At 37.9% G+C, this 13336-nt stretch overlaps 1 protein-coding gene across 1 annotated transcript in view; it reads left to right on the forward strand.

The window, feature by feature from the left end:
* Positions 1–13336, forward strand: part of SLC24A1 (solute carrier family 24 member 1) — a 95717-nt gene that overhangs the window by 80110 nt on the left and 2271 nt on the right. Inside the window, exon 9 of the mRNA XM_075342858.1 lies at positions 13012–13178. Coding sequence (XP_075198973.1) covers positions 13012–13178 — 167 coding nt within the window. The remainder of the gene's footprint in view (positions 1–13011; positions 13179–13336) is intronic.

Raw genomic sequence — 13336 nt, forward strand, 5'->3', positions numbered from 1 at the left:
AAACATCCGAGCTGCCCACTAATGGTATGTACAGCCTGTGCCGGATAGTGCCAGTACTGCACTGGCTTTACCTTATATACCAAAATCCTGATGTTTGGTTCCCTTTAAAAAAATGTTCCTGTGCTGTTATAATGATATACTGTATATATGCCCCTCCTATGCATTGTGTAAAGGCCGTGTCTGACCGTACAGGAACATGGTCTGATCATACCACATCTCCTGAGCCGGGGAGAATGGAAGAGTATAACAACATTACAGCATGGAATCATAGCTGTTTATTTTTGGGAGGTAAAACATTTCCCTGCCTGTTTTTTTAAAAATATTTTATCTACCTTGCATAGAATTATTTGTGATCCAATGCTGTAATGTCTGTATGCTTTAACTCCCCCGCCCAGGAGCTGTGTTATGATCAGACCATGTCCATATGCAAACACTTATCGTGTGCAGAGGGTTCATGTGTGAGTCCCAAAATTGCCCCGGTTCTGCCTCAACGCGTTTCCCCGGACACGGATCATCAGGAGGCTTGATACAAGGCTTGCCAACTGGTTTCAGGACAGCATAATGTCAGGATAAGGGGCTCCATATGCAGTCAGACACGGCCATTACACAGTACATAGCAGGGACACAAAAAAATTAAATAAAATATATATATATATATATATATATTATATATATATAGGGGCTTGTGGGCGGAGCCAATGACGTAGCAGCAAGTGAAAGTGAGCTCCCTTGGATTTCCTCAAAAGCAACGATATTAAAAGTTTCAAGACTGTGATCCTTCTACATTAGTGACTCCTTGGACTTTGGAGATCCCCAGGATACTGTAGAAATTTACCTCGTCAAAATCGGAGCTGGGATAGCTGAGATATTAGAGACAGAAGTTGGTGAGGTGATGTAAGTGTAATTGTACTACACTGTAATAGTCTTCCTACCGCTTCACACTCCCATAATAAAGCTCTGCTCTGGTCTCACTGTTATACCTAGTCTTCGCTAAGACCAGCTGAAAAACCTTTTGTCTCACATACATACATAATTTAATGATTTTATTAACTTTAAAACGCCCATTAAAGAATTGAGCTCGAGCTACAGCAAGTGTTGTTGCCATAACAACGGTTTGAGGTAAAGTGAAAGTAAAACTCATAGCTACATTGGAAAGATGGCACCCTCTTATTATCAATAAAGAATATATTACCACTCATTATTTGCAAAAGAGCATAAGAACAAGTGTGACAGTCAGTAAAAGTCATTAATAAATTGCATAAACCTCTGCCTCCTATCCAATATGCTGCAGACTTGGTGGTGTCCAATGATATGTGGCAGCCAGAGGATCTGATATAGCTGATAGCGGCAGATATCCAGGAAAGCACTTTACATTGGATCTGACAGCTCAACTCAACGTAGCTAGGCTGATCCAGCTCCTACACTAGTAAGAGGACTTATTAAAAATATTAAAGAACCCTGCCTTATACCATAAGGTTACGAAATAATCCATATATTTAAGCCAATATTTAAAGGGGCAGTACACCAAAACATATTTAGATGAGTAAAGACACTAAACAGAAAGTGAAACCAGTGTATATTCCAAAGAAAACCTTCAATCTAAATACGAGTAATAAACTCCAAAAAAAGAATCCTGATCCTAGAATTAACACCTTAAAGGCAGACCCAAGAGATTTCGGGATTAATCAAAATATGGTAACCCAAACAAAAAGTGACTCTTTTAAAGGTACAAGTTTGGAAGGAGAAATATTTCCTAAGAAAACACAAAACCATATATCCTCGCACCATCAAGACTGTTTAAAACAAAACGAGATAATAGGTAAAATAAACATGTCATACCAAGATGGGGGGGATGTCAAATGATAGCAATAAACAACAATACATTAAACCCACTAAACTGATTCCTTCTACATATGACAATCTGGACACATCGACCTCTTCCCATATGGATATTTACTCATCAGTTTCACTCAAAAGAAAAGGAGGAGACAATGAAGAAAACCCTTCCACAAAACATGTTGCTACTTATAGCTCGATCTCAGATTCTAGTGATGACTCAGAAGTGACAAGCCCGGATAAACAAAGGCTAAGAATAGACTCTATTGCTTTTATGTCTCCTGCCAGGGATCCTCTGACATTGGCCAAACTGGATAGTATTCTTGGATTCGGAAACAACGATATCAAGGTTTTCTTTGGGAGCCTACTCAACGCCATTAATGAGAATATTGATTTGGCAATCAGCAAACAGACAAAATTCTTACAAGATAGCCTTCAGGCGGTCAATAGTAGGATATCGGACAATGAAAACAGAATTGTAGAGGTCAAAAACAAAACTGAAGAACTTTCTAAAAATCAAAGTGAAATCCAGAGTCAATTAACAACCCTAAAAAATAAAGTGGCAGATCTCGAGGATAGATCTAGGAGAAACAACATAAAACTGAGGGGCATAGCGGAAAACATATCGAATAATAACCTTGCAGACGATGTTAAAAATCTAATCCGTAAAGCTATTCCTGGATTGTCAGAGCCCGAATTAACAATTGATAGAATATAGACTTCCAAAACCCAGAACTGTACCATCTGATCTACCTAGAGACGTTATATTAAGACTTAACTACTTTAGTACCAAGGAGATTCTTTTGAGATACATGAGGAACAACAGATTTCTTCCAGAGCCATATAATCAAATAGAGGTGTTCATTGACTTATCTAGAGAGACAATTGCCTCCCGGAGACCTTTTACAGATCCTACCAAACGTTTACAGGAATGGGGAATTCTGTATAAATGGGGTTTCCCCACAAAACTCCTGGTCTGGATTAAGAACAAAATAACTCCAATTTATATCCTGAGGAAGGTTTAAGGCTCATTGCGACTCTAAAGGTCCAGTCACATTAAACAACTTACCAGCGATCCCTACAACGATAGGGATCGCTGGTAAGTTGCTAGGAGGTTGCTGGTGAGATGTCACACTGCGACGCTCCAGCGATCCCACCAGCAACCTGACCTGGCAGGGATCGCTGGAGCGTCGCTACACGAGTTGCTGGTGAGCTCACCAGCAACCAGTGACCAGCCCCCAGTGCCGCGTGGAAGATGCTGCGCTTGGTAACCAACCCGATATTTACCTTGGTTACCAGGCACGCAGCTACACGTAAAGGAATTTTTTTTTTTTTTTTCTGTTTCTCTCCTTTATTATACCTTCTGTAGGTGTTTGATACTTATTGTTGTAAATCTATAGGTAAAATACTTTATTAACCTGTTTGTATTGACATATCTATTTACAGTGAAGGTAATTACTAGTTGCTAAGGAAATTTAATTTTAAATAAGGTTTTTTTCTTATAATTTTTCGCTTTTAATAGATCTTATATCTTCTGTTGTAATTATAGTTTCTTGTTATCTTTTCTTTCTCTCTCTTTTCTCTCTTACTCCGCCTTTGTTCAGTACTGACTCTCTACCCCCCTCTACCCTTCTCTCATACCTCATTCATCTTTCATCCTTTCAAATTCTCTTCCCCATCTTCCCTTTCTACTTTATTACTCGAGCGTTTTGATAACGTCATGGCAACAAAGATCTTGTCATACAATGTGAAAGGTTTAAACTCCCCAGCAAAACGTTACCTGACTTGGAAAGAGATTAAATCCTCTAATGCAGATATCATCTGCATTCAAGAATCAAAATTTGCTAGGATGAATCACCCAAATTTCTCCCACAAGAACTATTCAAATATCTACTCAGCCTTGAAGGACAAAAAAAAAGCAGGAGTCATCACTATATAAAAAATTCCCTAAACTTTAAATTGCTTTCAGAAGTTAAGGATGACAAAGGCAGATATCATATCTTAACATGCCTGATAAACAACAATCCATGTACTTTAAGCTGGGTTCACACTAAGCGACAGCGACAACGACGTCGCTGTTAAGTCACCATTTTCTGTGACGTAACAGCGACCTTGTAAGTCGCTGTTATGATCGCTGCTTAGCTGTCAAACACAGCGACGCAGCAGCGATCATAACGTCGCTGTGCTACATGTGCAGAGAGCAGGGAGCCGCGCTTAGCGCTGGCTCCTTGCTCTCCTAGGTACAGTACACATCGGGTTAATTAACCCGATGTGTACTGCAGCTACATGTCACAGTGCAGAGAGCAGGGAGCCGCGCACACTGCTTAGCGCTGGCTCCTTGCTACAGTATACATCGGGTTAATTACCCGATGCGTACTGCAGCCACATGTGCACAGAGCAGGAGCCGGCACTGGCAGCAAGGGCGGAGGCTGGTAACGAAGGTAAATATCGGGTAACCAGGGAAAGGTCTTCCCTTGGTTACCCGATGTTTACGCTGGTTACAGCTTACCGCAGCTGCCAGATGCCGGCTCCTGCTCCCTGCTCGCTTCATTTCGTCGCTCTCTCGCTGTCACACACAGCGATGTGTGTGTCACAGCGGGAGAGTGACGACCAAAAAATGAAGCTGGACATTCAGCAACGACCGGCGACCTCACAGCAGGGGCCAGGTCGTTGCTGGATGTCACACACAGCGACAGCGACGGGACGTCGCTGCAACGTCACAGAAAATGGTGATGTAGCAGCGACGTCGTTGTCGCTGTGTGTGACACCAGCTTTAGTTAACCTCCACTCCCCAAATAGCGCACAAATAGGATTTCTAGATCGGGTGATAGATAAAACACAAGAGGTTAGAGTGGGGGACCTGATAATTGTGGGTGATTTCCATGTGGTTCCAGATAATAACAGATTCAATGGCACCTAATCGACTCAAAAAACAATCTCTTAAGCAATGGATGATTCATCAGGAAATGCTCGACGTATTTAGGTGCCTTAACACATCCTCCAGGGAATATACTTTTTACTCAGACTCCCATCATTCGTTTTCACGCATAGATCTCATATTAAGTAATTCCCTCTCTATCACGAAATTCAGGAAAATAGAAATAAATCCTAGAACATTTTCGGACCATTCCTCTGTCCTGTGTGAAGTGATCCTGGGACCCTCTCCTCAAAATAATTTTCTATGGAAATGTAACCCCTTTTTTATTAACTCGCCAACTTATAAACCCCAAATTGAAAAACTAATAAAACTATATTTTAAAGAGAATATAACCGATGAAATCTGCCCAACAACGATCTGGAACGCTCATAAGGCAGTAATGAGGGGTAATTTAATCCAAATGGGGGCTATCCAAAAAAGAAAAAGAGAAAATATATATAATCTACAGACAGAAATAAGTAAAAAAGAAAGTAAGTTACAAGGATCCCATATTAATTCCCCTACCATTCATAAAGAAATTTTAGATCTTAGGATAGAACTGAAAAAAGTATTATTTAAAGAGTACGAACGTTTTCATTTTACCATGAATTCAAACTACTACTTATCTGTAAATAAACCCTCCAAACTTATGGCCCGAAAACTAGTACAACTTAGAGTAAAAAGAAGAATTAATCAGATAAAAAAAATCAGACGGTCCAATAATAACCCATCCCAAAGAAATTTCGGAAGAATTTGCCAAATTTTATGCTAAATTATATAATCTAAATAAAGACTCTCATACTCCACAGCCAAGTGAACTTTTGATTAAAAATTTCCTTGATAAAATTAAAACTTCCTCGACTCTCCCAAACTCATCTTGATAACCTCAATGCCCCATTCACTGTAGTAGAAATTAACAAAATAATAAGTGGTCTTAAAAACAAAAAATCTCCGGGGCCAGATGGGTTCACTAATGAATATTACAAATTATATTCCCCTATTCTGTCAACCCACTTGACCGAGGTTTTCAACAAAGTAGCAAAAATGGGCAAATTTCCCGACGAAATGCTTGAAGCAACGATTTCTGTCTTGCCAAAGCCCAAAGGAGATTTGGACTCTGTAAATAATTACAGACCAATCTCGCTTATAAATTCGGACGTTAAAATATACGCGAAATTGATTGCTGAAAGATTAAAAACTATTTTGCCGGGAATAGTAAACAACGACCAGGTGGGATTTATAGAAGGAAGGCAAGCTCCAGATGGTACAAGAAAAATCTTAAATTTGATTTCTCGTATAAATGAAAAAAAGATACCATCCCTGATTATCTCTCTTGATGCAGAAAAAGCCTTCGACAGAATCAATTGGATGTATCTAAAATTAACCCTTCTTAAATTCGGCTTCAACCAACAAATTATTGATACCATCCTGGCCCTATACTCCAACCCCACCGCAAAAATTTACTCTAATAATCATCTTTCCAGTCCCTTCAAAATATCAAATGGAACCCGTCTGGGATGTCCCTTATCCCCTTTACTATTTATACTAGCTATTGAACCCCTGGCAGAATATATCAGATCTAACCCAGCAATAAAAGGAATTCAAACCAGAGCTCGACATCACAAATTAGGGTTATTCGCTGATGACAATTCTCACTCTTTCCGACCCAATAAACTCCTTAATGGAACTACAAAACACATTGGTATTATTCACCAAAATTTCATACTATAAACTAAATGCTGAAAAATCTGAAATCCTTCCCTTTTTTCTAAACAATCGGGTCATTAGCAACATTAAAAATCAATCATCTTTTAAATGGGTAGAGGGGTCCTTGAACTACTTGGGTATTAAAATTACAAATAATTTCCAATCTCTAATAGACATAAACATGAAAGATTTAATTGATAAAGTCCAAAAAGAAGCAACTAATTTACAAAAACATGAAATCACTTGGTTGGGGAGAGTTAACGCATTCAAAATGATGATTTTACCAAAGATATATTATTTTAGATGCATTCCCCTCTTAATCCCCCCCTATTACTTGAGTAAATTACAAACCATCCTGAAATGCTATGTCTGGAACTACAAGAGGCCGCGGATTGCTAGGCATGTTTTATTGAAACACAAAAAAAGAGGAGGTTACAGTTTACCAAATATATTAAATTATTACAAAACAAACAATTAGACAAAGCATATACTGGATTCAGAACAATCAATCTCACGCATGGATGGATCTGGAACTAGATTATAATAACTATACATCGCTAGGCCATCTTATTTTACGCCATTTGCAAAATACTAACCTTCCTCTCCCTGTACACCCCACCCTGGCCTCTACAATCGCAATCTGGAAAAACCTTAAGGGAAATAAAAATAAACTGGACACAACTAAATTTGAACAGATAAAAGTTTCCTCTTACATTCCTGGCCTATATAGCCAGAGAAAATATCCCCCCAAATTGGAGAAAACAGGGTCCAAAAAAGTTAAAAGATATATATAATGGAATAGACTTTATCACCTTCTTGGATATCAAGATAAAATATAATATCTCAGACAATGACTTCAGAATAATTATTGCTTTACGATCCACCATAAAAAACCTACTATCCTTCAAACATCCAATTCCAGAAATTGTTAGTATGTTATACAGTAACATAGACAATAAGCAAATATAGAGCACTAGGAGCATTTACAACAACTTCAACGAAGATATTAGTTTTAAAAAAATGGACTACATGATTAAATGGGAAGATAGTTTAAAGCAACAATTTTCTGAAAGGGAATGGGAAAAAGCCCTAAAAGCGACTTATAACTCAAACATTTAAGCTACACTGCACGAATCCTACTATAAACTCCTGAGCCACTGGTACTACTCCCCCTCAAGAATAAGCAAATTGAACAAAAACGTGTCTCCTCTCTGTTGGAGGGGGTGTAACCAAATAGGCGATGTACTCCATATTTTCAGGAAATGCCCAATAGTTAAAACTTTATGGTCTGAAGTTTTTAAATTGCTGAATCGAATTACAAAATCGAATATCTCTATTTCTCCACATATGGCCCTGTTGTCTCTAGGAACTGAAAATATTGATCCATCCCATGTTTCCATCGCCATCCACCTCTTTTTAATTACTAAAAATCTAATAGCAGCAAAGTGGAAAACGAAAGAATGCCCAAATATTAATGAAATCATTAACATACTATCCTCCCATCATAAGTATGAAGAAAGACATGCAATTATAAACAATACATTTTCCTCCTACCACAAACGCTGGAGTCCATGGATCAGTGACACAATCGGCATTTCCTGATTTAAAGGCAACCTTTCTCCAATGATATTTTAATCTAAGATTTGAATTTTAATTCCCCCCCTTCCCCTTGCTGATTTCCCTTTTTTTCCTTTTCTTTACTTTTCTCCCTTTTCTGTTTTCTCTTTTCTTTAATAAGCCCTATAGAGTTAAGAGTTATATTATGTATTTTAAACAATTGTTTAATATTAATAAGCGATCATAGCAATATTTTACATGAACTAAATAAGCAGGAATGTTTCCCAAACCTCTTTCCCTATTACCCACTTACCTTATTCTTCCCCTGCTTTCTCCCCTAATAAAATATTCTTACCCCTCTCATCCCTCCCATCTTTTCCTTTTCCCTGATATAAAATAAAATTATAAGCATTTATACTATGAGTTATATGTATTGAAAGTTTGAAGCCAATTCATAATTCATGAATATTTTTAAATATACTTTCTTCATGCAATAAAACATTATTGAAAACTATATATTATATATATATATATATATATATTTTTTTGTGTCCCTGCTATGTACTGTGTAATGGCCGTGTCTGACTGTACATGGACATGGTCTGATCATAACACAGCTCCTGGGCAGGGGCGGGGGAGTTAAAGCATACAGACGTTATAGCATTGGATCACAAATAATTCTATGCAAGGTAGATAAAATATTTTAAAAAACAGGATGGGAAATGTTTTACCTCACAAAAATAAACAGCTATGATCCCATGCTGTAATGTTGTTATACTCTTCCATTCTCCCCGGCCCAGGAGATGTGGTATGATCAGACCATGTCCATGTACAGTCAGAAACGGCCATTACATAGCAGGGACACAAAAAAAAATAAAAAAAGAAATAAATATATATATATATATATATATTTATATGTATGTATGTATGTATGTGTGCATATATATATATATATATATATATATATATAATCTCAGCACTGGAACATTTTTTTGAAAACGCATCCAATTTGGGAAATTATTATTATTCCAAGATCTATTGATTAAGATTAACGTTGTTTGTGGGAAAACCCATTTAAGGTTCTTTGGCCTCTATTAGGATATGTATTTTTATTTTTTTTTACCACAAAGATGCGTTTTTGTCCCAAAAAAACGCACCAAAACCGCAATCCTTTACCGCGTTTTCCTTAATGCGTTTTTTAAGTCAAATCTATTGCTCAAAAACGCTGGAAAAATGCAAAAGAATTGACATGCTGCATCTTGGGTGCATCTTCGAAAAAGCCAAGATGCAGCCAACAAAAGATGCCCAGTGTGGACAGCAAAATCTCAGACTCTGCTGGGAGAAGGAAATGCATGCATTTTGGTGCATCTTTGTGACCTCAACAACGCACCATTTTTGCAAAGTCAGTGCAAACTAGAAAGTTAGGCTGCCAGTTACATAGGGTTTGTCAGATAATTAAGGAAATTAGCACCAGGTCCCAGATTAACTCCAATAACTTGCAGGTATTTGAAAAAGTGTTCTCTAATTTTGATCTGTGATCTTTTTCATTTACATTTTTATTTTGTGCTTTGGAATAAGTTTAATTTATGAAATAAGCTTAAAATTCTGCAAGTTTACTAATGTTAGGATATAATCACAGAGGACTACACAACGACCTTTGTGTGTTGCTCTCTAATTTTGATCTCCAGTGTAGAAGAAATGATCAGGTCCCCGAGTGACATGGCTTACAATAAAAGCACCTTGCCCTGATGGGCTCCCACTGGAATTGTATTTTAGATATCACTTTTAATTCTCCACCTTCTAGAGGGTTTTTTTTGCAAGCGTCCCAGGGAAAGTCTTTGCCCACTTCCTTTTATGAAGCTAACATTATTGTATGATTAAAAGAAGGGACAAAAACATTTTTTAAAAGAAGGGAAGGATCCTATGGATTTCGGATCTAATTAGCTTATTTCTTTAGTAAACAGTTATAAAACCTTTACTTAGATTCTGGCTATGAGACTCAATAATGTGAATCTTTATTTAATACATCCAGACCAGACAGGGTTTAGGCCGGTCAAAAGCACTTCCATAATAATCTGTAGGGTGCAAAACGGTAGTCCAATACAGTTTACTACACCCTGAGAATATCTGGGACAATAGCTTCCCTTGATGGCATGAAGGCATTTTATTCAGTAGAATGGCCATTTTTGGTGGCATGTCATCCAAAAATTGGATTTGGCCAAAGCTTCAGTAAATGGATACATCTACTATATGTGGCCCCTAAAGCTAAGGTAGTGATAAATGGCCTTCCATCATCAAAGTCATATCTATAGCTGATCAGACAGATACCATTGGGTTGTATGCTAATGACATGATCATTTTTAGGCGATCTTCACACACTGCATCTTTTACTGTGTTTTTGGTGCATTTTTGAGGTCACAATGATGCACCTAAATGCATGCATTTCCTTCTCCCAGCAAAGTCTGAGATTTCTATTTTGCTGTCCGCACTCTGCATTTTTTTTTTGTCTGCATCTTGATTGTATTTGAAGATGCAGCATGTCAATTATTTTTGCATTTTTGCCAGCGTTTTTGAGCACTTCCAGTCATTAGATTTGACTTAAAAAACGCATTGGGCAAAATGCAGTAAAACGAGCAAAAATGTTTTTTGCGTTTTTGCCGCGGGTGCATTTTTTGGGCCCAAAAACGCTGTTTCTTTGTGGTTAAGAAAATATGCAGTGTGTGAACATAACCTTATAGACCAGGTCGAGGACACTTTGCCTCATGTTCTCTCTACTATAGATACATCTGGCAGATTTTCTGGCCATTCTATAAACTGTAACAAATCTATGTTAATGCCACTTTCATGCAGGCCCTCCCCCCATTTAGATTCTTGTCACTGTTACCAGTGGTTACACATTTTAAATATTTAGGGATCAACATTCATCAAGACAGTAAAAGGGATCTCTCTCCTAACATTCCGCCACTATTAGATTATGCTAAACTGAAGTGTAATCTCTGGGGGAATCTACCTTTATCAGTGCCGGGACACATAAACCTAACTATGATGATATTATTGCCAAAATTCAGTTATACTTAACAACACAGTGTGGTACCTATCCCTAAATCTTACTTAACACCCTGTCTTCATTTGTGTGGGATTGTTATCGGCCCAAACTGAAAATTATCTACCCTTCAAATAACCAAAGAGTTTGAGGGTATAACTTTGCCAGATTTTTTCTCTTAATTATATGCAGGCCAGCTAAAGGCGCTAAGAGGTTGGATGCCAGATTCTCACATGTCAAATTCGGAGAGTCCTTGATGGAAGCGGCAAACACTAGCTGTCTACTAGGATTTATTTTCCATTACTGATTTCTCACCCATACCCTCAATTTTGGATCACTCAAAACATCCTTTTCCTTGGTGACCTTTATGACCAGAATATACTGTTATCTTTTGATTAGTTGAGAAATAAGTATGATGTGCAGAGATCCCATTTTTTTAGGGATATTTTCAATTAAGGTCCGCTCTCTAGTCACAATTGCCTTCACAAAATGTAATGGGGACTATGTATTCCTAAGTCACAAGGTCTCATATCAGCCCTGTACACATACATGCCATCAATAGGTATGATTATTCTTCATGGAAGGTGAAAGACAAGTGGGACAAATTAAAAAAAACAAAGATATAGTTAGAAATATTAGCCTGTCTTTTTTAATTAAGGAAAATAATCCAATATCACACCTGTAAGTGGCAAAAGTTTGTGAACCTTTGCTTTCAGTATATCACATCACCCCCTAGAACAGTAATGTAGATAAGCCACAGACGTTTTAGGATTCGAAGCAATGAAACAAAACTGGAACTTAATTGGACCTGTGAATCAGTAGTTTGGTGGAGGAAGAATGAAATCTATGCTTAAAGAAAACACCCTGCAGTGGCTTTGCGATGCCTACAATTAAGCATGGAGATGGCACGTTGATGCCTCTAGTGAAGCACAAAGGTGGATCTATAATGCCTATGTAGAATAATGACAGTGGTTTGGTGATGCTCACAGTGAAGCATGGCAGTGGCTCAGTGATGTGTACAGTGAAGCATGGCGGTGGCTCAGTGATGTGTACAGTGAAGCATGGCGGTGGCTCGGTGATGCTTTGAAATGGTATTCCCCTCTCTGGCACTAGAGAGTTACCATGTGTGAAGGGGAAGATGTATTAAATCAAATATTGATAAATCATAAGAAAACAACATCATGTCCTCTGTCCTATTGGAAGACAATGATCCCAAGCATACTTCAAAGACTACTAAGGCTTGGTTTCAGAAGAAGTCCTGGAAGATTTCCAGGAGGCCATCACAATCACCTGACTTGAAACCCATGGAAAATTTGTACTGGGATTTGAAGAAGGTGGCTACGGCACACAAACCCAAGAGTATCAGTGAACTGCAGGCCACTGCCATAACAAATAGTCTAATATTCCTTAGAAACCTGTCCAGAAGCCACTGTCTGACTTTACATCACATTTTCTCTTTACATTAGTTGTTCCAAGTTATATAGAATTGTTCCTGTCTGGTTTATTGAAAATGCAGAAAGTTTCTAAATTTTATTACAAGACCTAATTTGCAGTGGGAGTTGTTTAGTTTGGATTGCAGCTTTGTATAAAAAATAAATAAAAAATAAATGTACAAATGACATTGGAATACATAGAACGTGTAGTATAATCGGGTCAATAGTGAGACATCAATTCAGAAATCTGGATCGGTCTGTCTCCTATAGTAAATCACAGATGACTGTAGACACTACCATATTTCCAGTGTTACCATTACTATGGTGGGTTGCCATTCAAGATTTAAAAAAAAAAGCAATATAATATGGAGTAAATACATGAATAACTAGAATGGCATATAGTTACAAGGTGCAAAAAAATAGAGGTTTGTCACCAGTATGTGCACAGTAGATTATCACAGGGTCATTCATTGTGGTAGCATCTGAGGTAAAGTGTAACTACACATTATTTCTACTAGGTTGGGGAAACCATTGGCATTTCGGAGGAGATAATGGGTCTTACCATACTGGCTGCTGGCACCTCAATACCAGATCTCATCACCAGTGTGATTGTGGCAAGAAAGGGACTGGGAGACATGGCGGTCTCTAGTTCTGTAGGAAGCAACATCTTTGACATCACTGTAGGGTGAGTATCTGTAATAATGGAGCCAAATGTTGCGTCCAACTCTAACAATACACCCAGATGACTTGTGTTTCAATTAGAGAATACTTAAGATTTTACTGAACTCCAAATATTCATAGTCTTACCCAACTTGTATTATGTATGCCTTAAAGAAGTGGTCT

This window comes from Anomaloglossus baeobatrachus, chromosome 4 (assembly GCF_048569485.1).
Source record: "Anomaloglossus baeobatrachus isolate aAnoBae1 chromosome 4, aAnoBae1.hap1, whole genome shotgun sequence".
Lineage (NCBI taxonomy): Eukaryota > Metazoa > Chordata > Amphibia > Anura > Aromobatidae > Anomaloglossus > Anomaloglossus baeobatrachus.